At 54.1% G+C, this 15,786-nt stretch overlaps 1 protein-coding gene across 1 annotated transcript; it reads left to right on the top strand.

The window, feature by feature from the left end:
- Positions 1–1,690: 1,690 nt before the first annotated feature.
- Positions 1,691–5,511, top strand: LOC109744797 (protein DUF642 L-GALACTONO-1,4-LACTONE-RESPONSIVE GENE 2). Its single transcript, XM_020303940.4, has 3 exons — positions 1,691–1,888; positions 4,151–4,648; positions 4,720–5,511. The coding sequence occupies exons 1-3, from the start codon at positions 1,807–1,809 to the stop codon at positions 5,235–5,237; spliced, it is 1,098 nt and encodes a 365-aa protein (XP_020159529.1). The 5' UTR covers positions 1,691–1,806; the 3' UTR covers positions 5,238–5,511.
- Positions 5,512–15,786: the final 10,275 nt, after the last annotated feature.

Below are 15,786 nucleotides of genomic sequence, written 5' to 3' on the forward strand. Positions count from 1 at the left end.
TCTTTGTCACCGGACAATTCCGGAACTCCTCGTGACGTCCGGGATCTCATCCGGGACTCCGAACAATATTCGGTAACCACGAACAAACTTTCCCTATAACCCTAGCGTCATCGAACCTTAAGTTTGTAGACCCTACGGGTTCGGGAGGCATGTAGACATGACAGAGACATCTCTCCGGCCAATAACCAACAGCGGGATCTGGATACCATTTTGGCTCCCACATGTTTCACGATGATCTCATCGGATGAACCACGATGTCGGGGATTCAATCAATCCTGTACTCAATTCCCTTTGTCTACCAGTATGATACTTGCCCGAGATTCGATCTTCGGTATCCCTATACCTTGTTCAATCTCGTTACCGGCAAGTCTCTTTACTCGTTCGTAACACATCATCCCGTGATCAACTCCTTGGTCACATTGAGCTCATTATGATGAAGTCCTGCTGAGTGGGCCCAGAGATACCTCTCCGTCACACGGAGTGACAAATCCGAGTCTCGATTCGTGCCAACCCAACAGACACTTTCGGAGATACCCGTAGTGCACCTTTATAGCCACACAGTTACGTTGTGACGTTTGGCACACCCAAAGCATTCCTACGGTATCCGGGAGTTGCACAATCTCGTGGTCTAAGGAAATGATACTTGACATTAGAAAAGCTTTAGCAGACGAACAACACGATCTTGTGCTATGCTTAGGATTGGGTCTTGTCCATCACATCATTCTCCTAATGATGTGATCCCGTTATCAACGGCATCCAATGTCCATGGTCAGGAAAACCGTAACCATCTATTAATCAACGAGCTAGTCAACTAGAGGCTCACTAGGGACATGTTGTGGTCTATGTATTCACACATGTATTACGATTTCCGGATAACACAATTATAGCATGAACAATAGACAATTATCATGAACAAGGAAATATAATAATAACCATTTTATTATTGCCTCTAGGGCATATTTCCAACAAGACCACCACCCCACCTGTCGCGGGGAGGGTGGGCTTCCATGGCACGGTGTGGACCTGACCGGAACCACTCCATACCTGCGCAAGCCGGCTTGTAACAACCGCCGTGACGTTAAGGTGGCTAGCCCAGCGTCCCTCGCGTGAGTTGCCGCCACAACATCATGCGCCAACTGACTTACTACTTGCTGCCATAGTTCCTCATTCGAGTGACATGGGGCATTTTGATTTGCAGAAATGAGCACATCTTCAACAAAGAAGTTCCTAACCTCTACAAATGTAACAAGAGCTTGAAAGATGGATTGGAGCTACTGCTACATGGAGTCAAAAGAGCTGCTTATGCTAACAAACTTCCAGTAGTTACCTTGGCACGTGGCCTGTTGTAACTTTACTGTACATTGTTACTCTTATTCCCTTACAAATTTAACAGTAGGTAAATCACCTGCTGTCTTCAGTAAAAAGCAAAAACAAATTGCACTCTAATCTCCTGAATTGAGAATCTTCTTCGACGGAAGCCGAATGCCACGTGAGCGCACGGAGGGGCCCGATCACCGAGTACATCTGCAATATGCAGCGCCTCAAAAGTCAAAGCTGATGAGATGCCCGCTGTCTTTCTCATGCTCCGGGCAGTGGCCGGCGCGTCTCGCGGCACCCCGTCCGTCGGCCTCCGCTGAGCCCCACCCCTACCAGTGCGTGCTAATACGAGCAGTCGCTATATAAGGCCGCTGGGCACTCCGCGTCTGAGAGCTGAAGCCACAAAGCCCAGTAGCCCACCGTAGCTTCCAGTAAAGCTCGAGTGGCGACGGCCACAGAGGGCTCGTCGACCATTGCCACTGCGAGAGAATGGCGACAAGCATGCGTTGGATAGCGCTCTTCTTGCTGGTCGCCGTGTCTGCTCTGGCCGTTTCTGCCGTCATCGAGGATGGTAAGAACCCGGAAACTAACACTCGACTACTAAGTTTTTCCTTGATTGTCTCATCTGGCATGTGAAAGTTTCTTTCAGTTGCAAACTATTGGGCATGTATAGTGGTCGGAAATAACGGCAGTCTCGTTCGCGCCGTACTGAGAAATAAACATTAAATATGAAATGCAATCGTATATTTACCATTTATCGTTAATTTTAGGTTCATCGGCATTCTCTTATCTTTTCTTTAGGTTCATCAGTCTCTGCGTATCTATTGTTGTCTGATTTTTTTTTCTTTTTTCCTTTTTGCGGTGAGTCTGATCATATTTTCCTTGTGTTTACTACTAACTCTTTTTGTACGGTATATTATAAAATAAGTTCAGGATACACTGTACTTCGACTACCTTAAACTGAGGTTAGTCAACCTCATGCATCGAAAATCAAGCTATGAACCAGCTTGATCTCGAAATGGAGATCTGATCTTAAGAATTGAAGCTGAAGTTGACTTTACAAAATTACAATTACAATATCTTAGCTGACAGTGGTATCCCATCCAAGATTTCAGAAGGATATTTTCTTCTGCTTAGTCACGTGGCATACACATGCTTTGTTCATGTCAGGCTCTTCTATCGCGTGAGATGTGTCAGTTGTAATATAGTATGAACATGGTTTTATGGGGGTTTTTTTTTAGGACCAGGTTTTATGGTATGTTTCCTTTGTCATTCTTGTGTTCTTTATAAAACTAGCTACACCATAAATCCTCTTTATATGAAAAAAAAGAGTTAGTTGTAGCCTGCACATGTGGTTTTTTTTTAGAAAAGAAGGATGACCCCCGGCCTCTGTATGCATGCGGCCACTTTATTGATTATTCTTGAGGACCTTACAAAGTATTACAACAATATGCCTGAATCCGCCATCTTGGCAACATTTGCCGCTATTCCTATTCAAAAGATGAAGGCGTGCTAGCTGGGCCACTACCCAGACCACTCATCTAAGCCTAACATCAAAATGATGAAGGGGTGCTATCTGGGCCACTACCCAGACCACTCACTTAAGCCTAACATCAAAAGCCGTAAGCCCCAGCCGAGCCACATACCGGGTCTGGGGTACAAACCGGTCCGACGCACTCGTGTGTCGTCGCCGCCATCTTCCACGAGTCCGTCTTCAGAGCAAATATTGAGGCTTCTACCTTGTCTGGCCACTCAGCCATCGACGTCACCACGACACCAGACAACTTCGTCCTTCTGCGCGAGTCCATCGCCACACATCGGACGCCGAATCTCCACTGCGCCACGCCGCCGAGATACGCCGCCATCAATGAGTAGGATGAAGCACCGCTCCGCCAAGTCCGGCAGGGCTGCTGAAGACCAAGCACCGTGGAAGAAGGAGTCCGAGGCTGAGCACATAGGCGGCAGAGCGCCAACGCACCGCCACCCGACGAACTCCGACCACGCCACCAACCGCCGCCAAGCAACCAAAGCATCACATCCACCCCAAGCTCACCACGAACGACACCCCCAAGAGGGTAACGACGCCCGGAGCGCCGTTGTCGCTCGATCCGGCAAGGATTTGGGCTTTCGCCCGGCATACGAGCTGGGTGGAAGGAGGAGGGGAAGGAGGCAACCTGGACGGCGCCTACAAGAAGAGTACGGCGCCCTCGGGTGTCGCCGCCGTCGTGGCCAGCACTGCTGGCCTCGGATTTCTCCGGAGCCACCTCCCACCTCCAGCCGCCAAACAGGTACAACTCCGGCGACAAAGGCCGCCCAAAGCAGGACCATCGGAGGCAGCCCTGGTTGAAGTAGACGGAGGCCTTCAGATCTGGATCGGACGCCGCCGAGACGCCCGCACCACAGCCGCCACCTGCCGCCGCCTCGCCGCCCCCGCGGCCGAGGAAGAATGGCCAGCACCAACGAGCACCGGTCACCGCAGCCCCAGCGTTGATCCACCAGCCGAGGTCGCCGCCACGGATCCAAAGCCCCCCGAGGAAGAACGGGGCGGCAAGATCCTCGCCGCCACCTTCACCGGCGGCCGAGCGGCGAGCCGGCGGCCACCTCCGGTGGCGACGAGGGAGAGGAGAGGTGGGGGACCTGCACATGTGGTTTAATAAAGTTAGTATAAAGTTGGGTCATCTATTTTGAAACGGAGGAAATAGCGCATAGCAAGTTATCGAGTTATCAGTGGTGTTCGCTAAACCAATCATGTGGAACTTATTCTGCACCCATTTACTGAATTAGCAAAACACTCTGTTTCTAACTTTTTGAACGACTGGTTGTGGGTGCGCAGGCCTCTTACCCAACGGGGACTTCAGAAACGGGCCAGACAAGTCCCAGATGAATGGCCCTGTGGTGGCGGGGAAGTACGCGATACCGAACTGGGAGCTCTCGGGGTTCGTGGAGTACATCGAGTCGGGGCACACGCAGGACGACATGATCCTCCCGGTTCCGGTGGGCGCGAACGCCGTGCGGCTGGGCAACGACGCCACCATCCGGCAGCAGCTCAAGGTCGCCCGCCACACCTACTACTCCATCTCCTTCATCGCCGCGCGGTCATGCGCCCAGGAGGAGAAGCTCAACGTGTCGGTCGACCCGGAGTTCGGCATGATCCCGATCCAGACCGTGTACACCAACACCGGCTGGGACACCTACTCCTGGGCGTTCAAGCCCAGGCACAGCACCGTGTGGCTCTCCATCCACAACACCGGCATCGAGGAGAACCCGGCGTGCGGCCCTCTCATCATCGCCGTCGCCATCAAGACCCTCTACCCTCAGCTGTACAACAAGGGTACGTAACTTGTCTCATGATTCTTGAGACGGTGTAACTAACGAGTGCACGAATTAATCCGACGTGAACAGGCAACATGGTGAAGAACGGGGACTTCGAGCAGGGGCCATACATCTTCTCGAACACTCCGTGGGGCGTGCTGGTGCCCCCGATCTTCGAGGACGTGCACTCGCCGCTCCCGGGGTGGATGATCATGTCGGACACCAAGGTGGTCAAGTACATCGACGCGCAGCACCACGCGGTGCCCAAGGGCGCGCGCGCCGTGGAGCTGGTGGCCGGCGTGGAGGTGGCGCTGGTGCAGGAGGTGCCGGGCACCGTGCCCGGGCGGTCGTACAGGCTCTCGTTCAGCATCGGGGACGCGCGCAACGGGTGCGTCGGGTCCCTGGGCGTGGATGTGTACGCGGCGAGGGAGAAGCTGAGGGTCTCGTACGAGTCCCGCGGCACCGGCGGGCACAAGTGCGCCAAGCTCGAGTTCACGGCGATCGCGGACAAGACGCGCGTGGTGTTCCAGAGCTCGAACCACCACACCGTCAACGCCACGCTCTGCGGGCCCGTCGTTGACGACGTCTGGCTCGTCAGGATCAAGTAGCTAGCTTCGAGCGTACGTACGTGTTAGCATGTTACCTGGCTGTGTGCGGCCTGCCAGTACCTGTATACCCGATATGGGGCTGCCTGGCCATTTTCTTCGGTCGATCGTAATGGTTTCTGGGCTTACTACCTTGTCTACTGCCTTAATTTGAAGGATGATGCTTGGTTTGTGTGGCTGGACTGAGACTTGAGCTAGACATTGAGGAAGTGTGTGACGGGATAAAATTAGTAACAGTTGCATTTCCTACAATAATCCCCTTTTTTTATTGATTTAATTTTGAAGTTACACACATTCATGTGGATGATAATATGTGTACGTAGCCGATCTGTTGGATGGAATGGCATAGTCGGTCTGTGAGACTAAAATTTATTGTGGTCGTGTGTCCAGTTTGTCTACAAGAATAATATACTACAGAATCTTGGAGAACAGGAGTTCCATGCAAGCGTTCTTTACTCCCTCCGTTTCAATTTACAAGACGTGTGCGTATCCCTAGATTGCCATTTACGTATGTGCGCTCATTATTAAGCAACAAACCGATCATCTGCACACGAACATACTCCTACTCCCGCATATAGAGTTTTTTTTTTTGAAAAGTCAAACCTTACAAGTTTTGATCAAGTTTACGAGAAAAATATTTACATCTAGAATGCCAATCATATGTCGTTAGATTCATCATAGGATGTAGTGTCATATTTGCTATTGTAGATTTAAATAGTTTTGTCTATAAACTTTGTTAAAAGTTTAAGTTTTCCAAAATTTTAAACACACACGTTATGGAAAGAAGAGTGTACCTTTTATCAATAAAGCTTCTTGATTGTATAAACGAAGATCTTTTAGGTTGCTCCATTATGGCATCTTTTTTTTTGCGGGGGAAAACCTTGCATTACTCATTCAAGATGCCCTTACAATCAAGAGAAACAATCTCCATCAGCTCATCCGGACCAGCCCCTAGCCAGGTCATGGTCCTGCCTTGAGATCTAGCAAACAATGCTAAACTATCGCTAGCTTTATTTTGAGACCTAACAACATGAGTAATACAAGTTTGTCTAAGAGACAACAAGTGCTTTATCTCCTTCAGGATGGATGCATAGATCGAGCAATCGACGACCTCACATGAAATCATGGTAACAGCCTCAAGAGAGTCCATCTCCACCACTATAGGAAGATCACTGCGTTGAATTGCCAGGGATAGCCCTTCCGTGCATGCACACAGCTCCGCCTCCAAGGCATCTCTACAAGAAAACAGGGCCCTACATGCTGAAAGGTTAACGAACCCACGGTGATTATGCAAGATCATTCCAGCCCCGGCAATCTCGGATGAAACAAAAGAGCCATCAATGTTCAGTTTGTTCCAACACAGCGCCGGTGGACACCATCCTCTCACATCTGGCACACTGGTGATGCTCGCAGCTGGCGCCGGTTTTTCATAAACTATGGGAGATTTGCCTTTTGCTGGGTCTGCTTGCGGATTTAGCTTGATTCCAATCAGGGTGTCGACGTAGCTTCGAAGGAATCTTACTGAAGCCTCCATAGATGGTGCAGGTTTGCAATGCAACACTCCATTCCGGACAAACCAACTCCTTCAAAATATCATCATGACCATCATCCGTCCCACATCATTCAGCGGCGCTAGGACATGAAGAATCCACTCCTTTCCGTTATTCTGCAGATATTCTATCTCTGGGATCATCCATACCTTGGCCATGGTGAGGTAAAGGTCCCGACCAAACTGACATCTAACGAAAGGATGATAATTGTCTTCTTCCTCCACCCCACACACCGGGCACCTGCTCATGACTTCAAGGCCAATTTTATACTTTCTCTGCCAAGTAGGAAGTGAGTTAGTAGCTAGCTGCCAAGCAAAATTGCGCACCGCGGGCGGAGCCCAACTTTTCCAAATGAAGTCCCAACATTTCCTTTGCCCCGAAGGTGACGAACTTGAAGATACATCAGTGCCACAATGCGCCTCCTCAAAAGCCAAACTGTAGGCAGATTTAACAGTGAACACACCATACTTACCAGGGCCCCACGCTATCACATCATCATCCAACCTAGGGGATGCTATGATCTTCACCATCTCTTGTACATCCGCCTCAACAAAGTATTCATTCAGTAGCCCATAGTTCCACGATCCATTTTGATTTAACAGGTCAGAGACGAAGCGAATACGACATCTTCCCTGAGGAGAGATTGGCTTATATGAAAAAGGCCCAGGGATCCAGTTATCCCGCCAAACACGTATACTTCTCCCATTACCAACTCTCCACACCAGCCCCTTCTTCAATAGTTCCAAGCCATAACTGATAGCTTGCCATGACGGCGACGCATTCCCTGTAAAAATTGTATCCTCCAACTTGCCCATTGGGTAGTATCTTGCCTTTAAAACTTGAGCACACAAGCTATCTAGTTTAGTTAAAAGTCTCCACGCTTGGCGTGCTAACAAGGCTTGATTAAACATCCGAAAGTCACCGAATCCCGCTCCTCCCTTAGCCTTGGGCTGAAGCAAATAGTCCCATCCATGCCAATGCATTTTCCTTCTGCCTTCCGCCGAGCCCCAACAAAAATTCCTTACCATACGGGTGAGATCATCACATACCGAGAAGGGGACTTTGAAAACACCCATTATGTAGGTAGGAAGCGCCTGAGCTACAGACTTGATCAACACCTCACGTCCCGGTTGAGCCAGATGTCCATCGCCCCATTGCACTAATCGTTTTGTAAGGCTAGTTTGCAGGTTCTGAAACCGGCTTTTCGACATCCTCCCCTCCGGTGTTGGCAATCCCAAATACTTATCCTCAAAAAAGTGACTAGTGACATGCAATGTTGTCCGGACCTCCTCCTGGATCAGACCTGGGCATGCATCCCCGAAGACTAACGAGCACTTGTCGTAATTGAGACTCTGGCCTGTAGCAGTATCGTATACATCCAGTATTGCTTTCACCTTCTCTGCCTGGGTTTTGGAAGCCTTAAAGAACAGAAGTGTATCATTAGCGAACAGTAAGTGCGAGATTCCCGGTGCACTTCTACATACTTTGACCGGAGTAATATCTCCCGACTCCACATTATTTCTCAGTAACGTTGAAAGTCCATCTGCCACAAACAAAAATAAGAACGGCGATAAGGGGTCTCCTTGCCGAAGCCCACGCGACGGCGCAAACGAATCCAAGAGAGTTCCATTGAAATTCACCGAGTATCTCACCGACATGACACATGCCATAATCCAGTCAACCCATCGTTGAGAGAAACCCAACTTTTGCATCACTTGCCTCAAGAAGACTCAATCTACCCTGTCATAAGCCTTGGATAGATCCAACTTGTAAGCACAAAAACTCTTAGTCGGATCCTTCTCTTGCTTGATATGGTGAATGCACTCGAAGGCCACAAGTGCATTATCTGTGATCATTCTTCCCGGGATAAAAGCACTCTGTTCCGGAGAAATAAGGTCATCCAAGAGAGGTCTCAACCTGTTAACCAAGCACTTCGAGATCACTTTATATATGACATTACAAAGACTTATAGGTCTACACTCCGACAGCTTGGTAGGATTTGAGACTTTAGGAATAAGCACAATGGATGTAGAATTTACCCCCTCTGGCATAAATCCTGTGTGGAAGAAATCTTTCACTGCCGCCAAAACCCCCTCCTTGGGCGTACTCCAGTTGCGCTGAAAAAACCTGGCCGGGAGGCCATTCGGGCCCGGCGCCTTTAGCGGGCCTATTTGAAGCAATGCATCCGAAATCTCCTTATCAGAACAAGGTTTACAAAGCTTGATGTTATCTTCATCCGACACCCTAGATTTCAGTCGATCCAACACCGGTGAAGCATCAAGGGAGGTGTCGGCCGAGAAAATGTTTTGAAAGTAGTCATTTGCCATCATCCCCATTGTTGCAAAATCAGAGTGCACAACACCAATACTATCCGTAAGATCTCTTATTTTGTTTTTCCTCACCCTCCAAACAGCTTTGCTCTGAAAATATTTGGTATGTCTGTCACCTTCTTTCAGCCAAGTGATTCTAGATCTTTGAAGCCAAAGCATCTCTTCCTGATAGAGCAACTCATTCATCTTGTCAGTGACTCTTCTAATTTCATGTCTATCCACATTCATATGCATGAGTTCTTCCAATTGGGATCGCGACTTAGCCAACTCACGCGTTACATTGCCAAACTTCTTACTCCACTTACCCAATGTTATCATTGTTTTTGATAAAGCATCCCGGAGTTGTGCCAGGTTCTCAACGTTACCTATCGCCACCCAAGCCTCTTTAATTACATCTGGGAGCGAAGCATCCCTCTCCCAAAACAACTCATATCGTCTCTGCTTGCCTCCCGACGGCCCTTGGTCCATTGTTGCTTTTAGTACTAACGCCACATGATCAGAGCAAGGCGATGGAACATGGAGTACTGAACTTAAGGCAAACAAGTTCCTCCAATCATTAGTAGCCACCGCTCTGTCCAAACGGACTTGGGCATTACCTGACCCTCCCCTCTTGTTATCATAAGTGAATGGTATTGTCGGGGTTTTGGTGCGACATATGCCAAGGGATGGCTTATCATGGTGGGGGCTAATAAGACGTCGCCGATATCAGGAAGCGGGATGAGGCGTAGACACGTATGCCGGCGAACTTTACCCAGGTTCGGGGCTCTCCTAGGAGATAACGCCCCTAGTCCTGCTCTGCGGGGTCTCCGCATGATCACTATGTCAACAAGTAGCTACAAGTTGCTCCTTGAGCTATTTGCTAGAGGAGGAAGAAGGGCAAGGCAAGCTCTCTCCTCTCTCTATGGGTGTATGTGTAGTCTAAGGATCTGAACCCTTTGCATGGGTGCCCTGGGGGGGTTTATATAGGCCTACCCCCCAGGGGTACAGTGGTAAACTGGCCGGGTGTAGGCCCAGGCCGTCAGTGTCTCTTGTGGCCGGCTTCTCCGCCGGCTACTGGGGCCCGCCGACTGGTGGGCCCCACCGGCTGTCCTGTACTTGGCCGACAAGCCGCGCCCGCCGCTGGTGGGTCTCGCCGGTTGCTCATCACTATAGCCGTGCTTCTAATGACACTCGCTTTGTCGGGGAGGGCATGGCTACAGTCCCGCCGCCTGGCGGGCGATCACTGTAGCCATCCCCCGTCTCCTCTGGTTAATGGCGCACAAACTCCTAGGAAGGGGGAGGGCCACCTGCTGGATGCCAGCCTCTCCCCCCAGGCCGACTGGTCAGTCCTGCCGCCTTCTTGCTTTTCACTGGCGAGTAGGGCCCGCCGCCTGCGGGCCGTACCAACAGCCCATCGTGGGATCATGGTCCTTCTGGCTTGGGTGATGTCACGGGCGGAGGGGCTACAGTGCCGCGTCGTGCAGGAGATCTCTGGCTTGTATGGTGTAGTGTAACCACGACTCGCCCTAGATTTGGGGATGGCAGGCTTCACTGTAGCCATGCCCCGTCTCGTCGTGCTTAAGAGGGTGCAGACTTTGAGGGCGTCTGGAGCCGCCTGCTAGGAGCCGGCCTCTCTAGAGGCCGCCTGCTAGGAGGCGGCCCGCTTCATGGCTATCTCCTGGGGTCCTCCGCCTTCTGGCAGCCGGCCGATTGGACCAGCGAGCCACAAGAAGGCGGCGACCAAGCTTTGAGACTCTGAGGGGCGCAGCCGGCCCCGATGTTTTGAAATGCCATGGGGGGCAAATGAGGCTACCCATGGCCAATAACTCTGACAGTAGTCCCCGAAGCTGGTGGGTCGCCGCAGTCGACCAGGCGGGGTGCCCCAGCAGCTTCCTACTTCGAGTAGTCTCGTTTGTTTATATTGTCTGTCTTCTGGTAAGCCGATTGCCAGGAGGCGGGTGAGGTGGATGGCCGCCTGGTGGATTTTGAATCGTCGAGGCGGGAGCCAGGTGGTGCGCTAGCTAGGCCCCTAGGCTTGCTGCCCGCCGCTTGCTCGCCACGCGGCGCCAGCTGGCCAAGCCGTCCTGCCAGCCCACGAGCATGACAGGACGTGCTGCAGGCCGGGCTCGCCACTACCCAGCCACGGCACGCGCGCGGATCCGCTGCGGCCGAGGCGGGGTGGTTGGGATCCCACGCGCCATCACTACGCGCTTTTACCGCGTGGTAAATGCGGGGCCCTGGGACGTGGGCGCAGTTAATCCCACGCCCCCACACCCCGCCCCCTCGGCTTCACAGCCAGGGGCTATAAATTGGGGGGGGGAGGGGAGCGGCCAAGGCACGCGCGCTCTCCTCTCCCTCGCCCCCTCTCGCTTCTTCTTCTTCCTCGCCGCCGCCACACTCGAGCTCTGTCGAAGTGCTGCTGCGGCTTGCCGTCATCTTCGAGATTCTCCTTTCCAAGCCCTCTCTCCGCTCCGCCGCGGGCTCGCGCGCTCGTCGCCGCTGTTCGTCCTCGTCGGGCTCGAGCCGTCATGGAGCGCTCCGGCGACTGGGACGGCTCCAACGTCCATGAGGACCATCTCACCTTCCTCCGCGACACGCGGTGGCTGCCCGGCGCGGGCTACATCAAGACGCGCGTGCCACCCGCCGACGAGATCTCACCGGCGCCGGAGGAAGGCGAGCGCGTCATCTTCCGTCGCACTTCCTCCGTGTCTTCGGCCTGCCGGCGAGCGGCTTCCTCCGCTCGTTCCTCACCTTCTACCGACTACAGCCGCACCACCTCACACCGAACACGGTGGTGCTGCTGTCGGCCTTCGTCACCCTCTGTGAGGGGTATCTTGGCATCCTCCCCACCCTCGAGCTTTGGGGGGCTTTCTTCTACACCAAGCTTCGCACCTCCGCGAGGGAGGAGACGGCTCAGTATATTGCTTTCATCGCCGTGCGACGTCCGGGTGCTAGAAACGCCTTCCCGGCCATCAAGCTGATACAGTCGGTGAAGCTGTGGCAGAAGTCGTACTTCTACGTGAAGAACGTTAACCCGACAATCGACTTCATCAACTTGCCGGAATACGTCGCCGGGACGCCTGCTGAGCCCCGCACCAACTGGGGCTTCAAGCCAAAGCCGCTGTCGCCTGACGCCTCCGCCGCCATCACCCGCCTCAAGGTGATGAAGGATTCGGAGGGCCTCAAGGCGGCCGACTTGCTGCTCGCCTTCGTGGTGCGTCGAGTCCTCCCGCTCCAAGGCCGGTCCCACATCATCAGCCAGATGAGTGGGCATCGCGACCCATGCCGGATGTGCACCAAGGAAATACCGACTGCCGAGGTGGCCTATCTGGTGAACAAGATTGTCAACCTCAAGCTCGAGCCGGAGGGGTGGCAGTTCGGCAAGCGGCCGTACTCCCGCGCAGATCCGCCGCCTATGGTAAGCTCTTGGCTCCTTTATTTTTCTCTTGCCGGGTTCTCTATTGCCGGTTTCTCTCTAGCCGGCCTCTCTCTCGCTGGCTTCTCTCTAGCCGGCTTCTCTCTCTCTGGCTGACCAGCTTGACCATGACACAGGTCCTCCCCCTCCAGCTGGAAGCCAACGTCGACTTCATGCCGGACCGGGACGCGAGCGACGTGGCGGACCCTGACTTGGGGGCGGCCGCCTTGGAAGACGACGCCACAGGCGGTGGTGGTGGAGCAGGCGGCTCCGGAGGAGGAGGCATGGAAGACTGGTCGGATGACGACGAGGAGGAGGAAGAAGAGGAGGAGGCGCCGCATCGCCCGCCGCCTTCCGACAGGGCGGGCGCAAGCTCCTCAGCCACTGCAACCGCACCAGGCGGTGGGCCGAAGCGCCGACGTGTGCTGCTATTCGGCAGCCATCCCAAGAAACCCAAGCACTCGGCCGCCACGGCCAAGAACACGGCCGCCACGACCAAGCAACGCGAGGCCGCCACAAAGGGGGCCAAGTTCCAGAAGGCTCCCAAGCAGCCTCCCATGGTGTCTGCGTAAGTCCTCAACTTTTCTTGTGTCTTTTTTCATTCTTTTCGACTTGACGACTCCTTCTGAATCTTCTTTCTACTTTTTTTTCCTTTTGAGCAGGGCCCCGCTCTCTCTTGAGCGGTTGACTTCATCTTCTGTCGTCAGGGCGGCGGAAGGCTCCACCAATACCCGCCGCATCGAGCCGGCCGCGGACCTCCGGGAGGCGCAGGAGCGGAATGCACGGGAGGTGCGGGAGGAGAAAGAGGCCGCCGCCAAGAAGGCGGAGGCTGACAAGGCGGCCGCGGCCAAGGCGGCACAAATGGAAGCAGATGCTGCGGCCAAGGCCCAAGTCGATGCCTCGGCGAAGAAACAGGCCGAGGATGCCACGCGTCGCAGAACCCCGCTGCTCGTCACCCCCCTGCGCTCTGCGCCACCAGCGCCAGAGTTCTTGGCGCCGGCTGGGGGAGCCGGCGATGAGCAGCCGGTCATGGAGAGGGAAGGAGGGGATGCCGTCTTGCCAGAGATGGAGGTGCCTCCGCAACCGCCGACTGCAGACGCGCAGGGCAGCCAGCCGGCCGCCCCATTGGTGACACTAGCCGGAGGCGAGCTGGTAGTGGGCTCAGCTCCCACGGCCCGCACTGCAGTGCACCGCCGTATGGAGAAAGCGGCATCGGTGCCGAGGCCAGTAGAGGTCGAGAGCACCAGCTCGTCGGCCCGTGAAGCTGAAGCCACCAGCGCCGCGCCGGCAGAGTGGGTACACGGGGGCGGGACTAGCACCTTGATCAAGGCGGCACAAGACGTCTAGGCCGACTTCAGAGCCGAAGCCGCCGCCCTTTCATAGTGAATGAAGGTGTTCGTGAAGACACGGGCCACCGTCTGGGTACGTAACTTGCTTCTTGCTTTTGATTTCTGTAATCTTTAGTGGGGGCGCGCCAGCGCACCCACTGGGTGTAGTCCCCGAGTTCTGAGCCGGCTGCTGAGCAGGCGGCCTGAAACTTCATAGTGGGTTCTGAGCTCTGGCTCATTTCTTTTTCTGTTGCTTTGTTGCAGGACTATCACAACATCCGTGCGGCCACTTTCAACGCCAATATCCGGGTGCTGGACCGACGGACCGCCGACTTGGTAGAAAGCCGGAGTAAGCACCCCATCTTTTCTCTCCACAGGGGCGCGTCAGCGCACCAGCGGGCTGTAGTCCCCGAGATGTGAGCCGACTGCTGAGGAGTCGGGTCGGATCTTCTGGTAATTACTTTTCTTCTTTCTTGATTTGTTGACATCTTTCCTTTCTTGCTCTTGTAGAGACCAACGCCGTCTTGCAGTAGCAACTGGGTGAAGCCAACACCGCACTGCGTGCCAAGGAGGATGAGTGCAACAGGTGGCCCAGGAGCGCGATCGCCTGGCCAAGGAACTGAAGGACCAGGCGGAACTTCACAAGACGGCCCTGAAGCAGGCGGCAGACAATGAAGCCAGGCTCTTGGCTGGGTTTGAGACCGAGCGCTCCGGCTGGGCTGAGACAAAGGCGGCGCTGACTGCCAGCTATGGAGAGATTGAAGACATAGTCGATGGCGAGCTTCCTTCTCTTCTTTCAACTGCCGGCTGTCGAGCGAGCTGGCTTCTAGCTTCTGATTTCTGACTTATTGCTTTGCTTGCGCAGACTTCTTCCCCGGCAACTCCGTCGCCGCCAATCAGGCCATTGAGGCTCGCCGCAAGGAACGAAGGTCGGAAGGCACAGAGATCGCTGCCGACGCCCCTCGGACCCTTGGCGAGCAGCTCCTTAGCATTCAAGCTCGTCTCCAGCCGGCCAACCGGATGCTCCGCCGGCTGCAGCGTGCCGGGGCTCAGGCGATCTCCACCCTCTGGCCAGACAGGCAAGCCCCACGCACCCCCAGTCGGACTGCCGACTGGTTGGAAGTGGCCGCTGGCCGGCTTGAGGCGTGGAAAGGCTCTACAGCCCGAGCAGGAGCACGGCGGGCCTTGGAGTTCGCCAAGGCGTGGTTTCCTGGGCTAGATCTAGCCCAGTTGGCCATGTTCCGGCTGGAGGCTGGCGCCGAATTGATGGCAGTAGAGCGCGACCTCACTCTTCGCGCGGCCGCGATTGCAGAGTACACCAACACCGGTGTCTTCGTCCCTGAGCTGAACGAGAACGACGCCGAGGCGCCACCGGAGTGGTTCGGACTGAACCCAGATGATGGTGAAGACACGACATAGGTCATCGACTCCAGCGACGAAGGGGAAGGAGAGGAAGACGAGGATGGTGAAGACGGCACGCCGAAGGTCGGAGCAGACGGCCAGCCTCAGCTCGACCGCGCCTCCAGCAACGAGCCGCGTGCAAGCACGCCAACTGTTATTGAAGGCCAGGCCGAGACTCGCCAGCCGGCCACTCCACCAGCCGGCGCCCCCAACTCCACCAACCTGCCGGACTCACCTGCTGCTCCTTTGGTCTAGGCCGCCAACTTATCGTAGCTTTTCCTGCTTAGTAGTCTTCTCAACAAACTTTTGTTAAATTTGCACAATTCCACCCGCGGGGTGTATTCAAACTATGTTGAATGTTGGCCGAGGGCCTTTTGATATGTAAATTATTTCCCGCACAAGCTGTGCTTTTGCCGAGTTCCAACTTTTCTTGCTTTTTTGTTCCTTGCCTTTTTCCTTTGCCGCCCACCCTTGGTTGCCTACTTGCTAGCCGGACAGCCGCTCTGCGGACTGCAGCCTGGACACGTAGTTCACCATTTTGGGAGGACA

The sequence above is a fragment of the Aegilops tauschii genome, chromosome 2, assembly GCF_002575655.3.
Source record: "Aegilops tauschii subsp. strangulata cultivar AL8/78 chromosome 2, Aet v6.0, whole genome shotgun sequence".
Lineage (NCBI taxonomy): Eukaryota > Viridiplantae > Streptophyta > Magnoliopsida > Poales > Poaceae > Aegilops > Aegilops tauschii.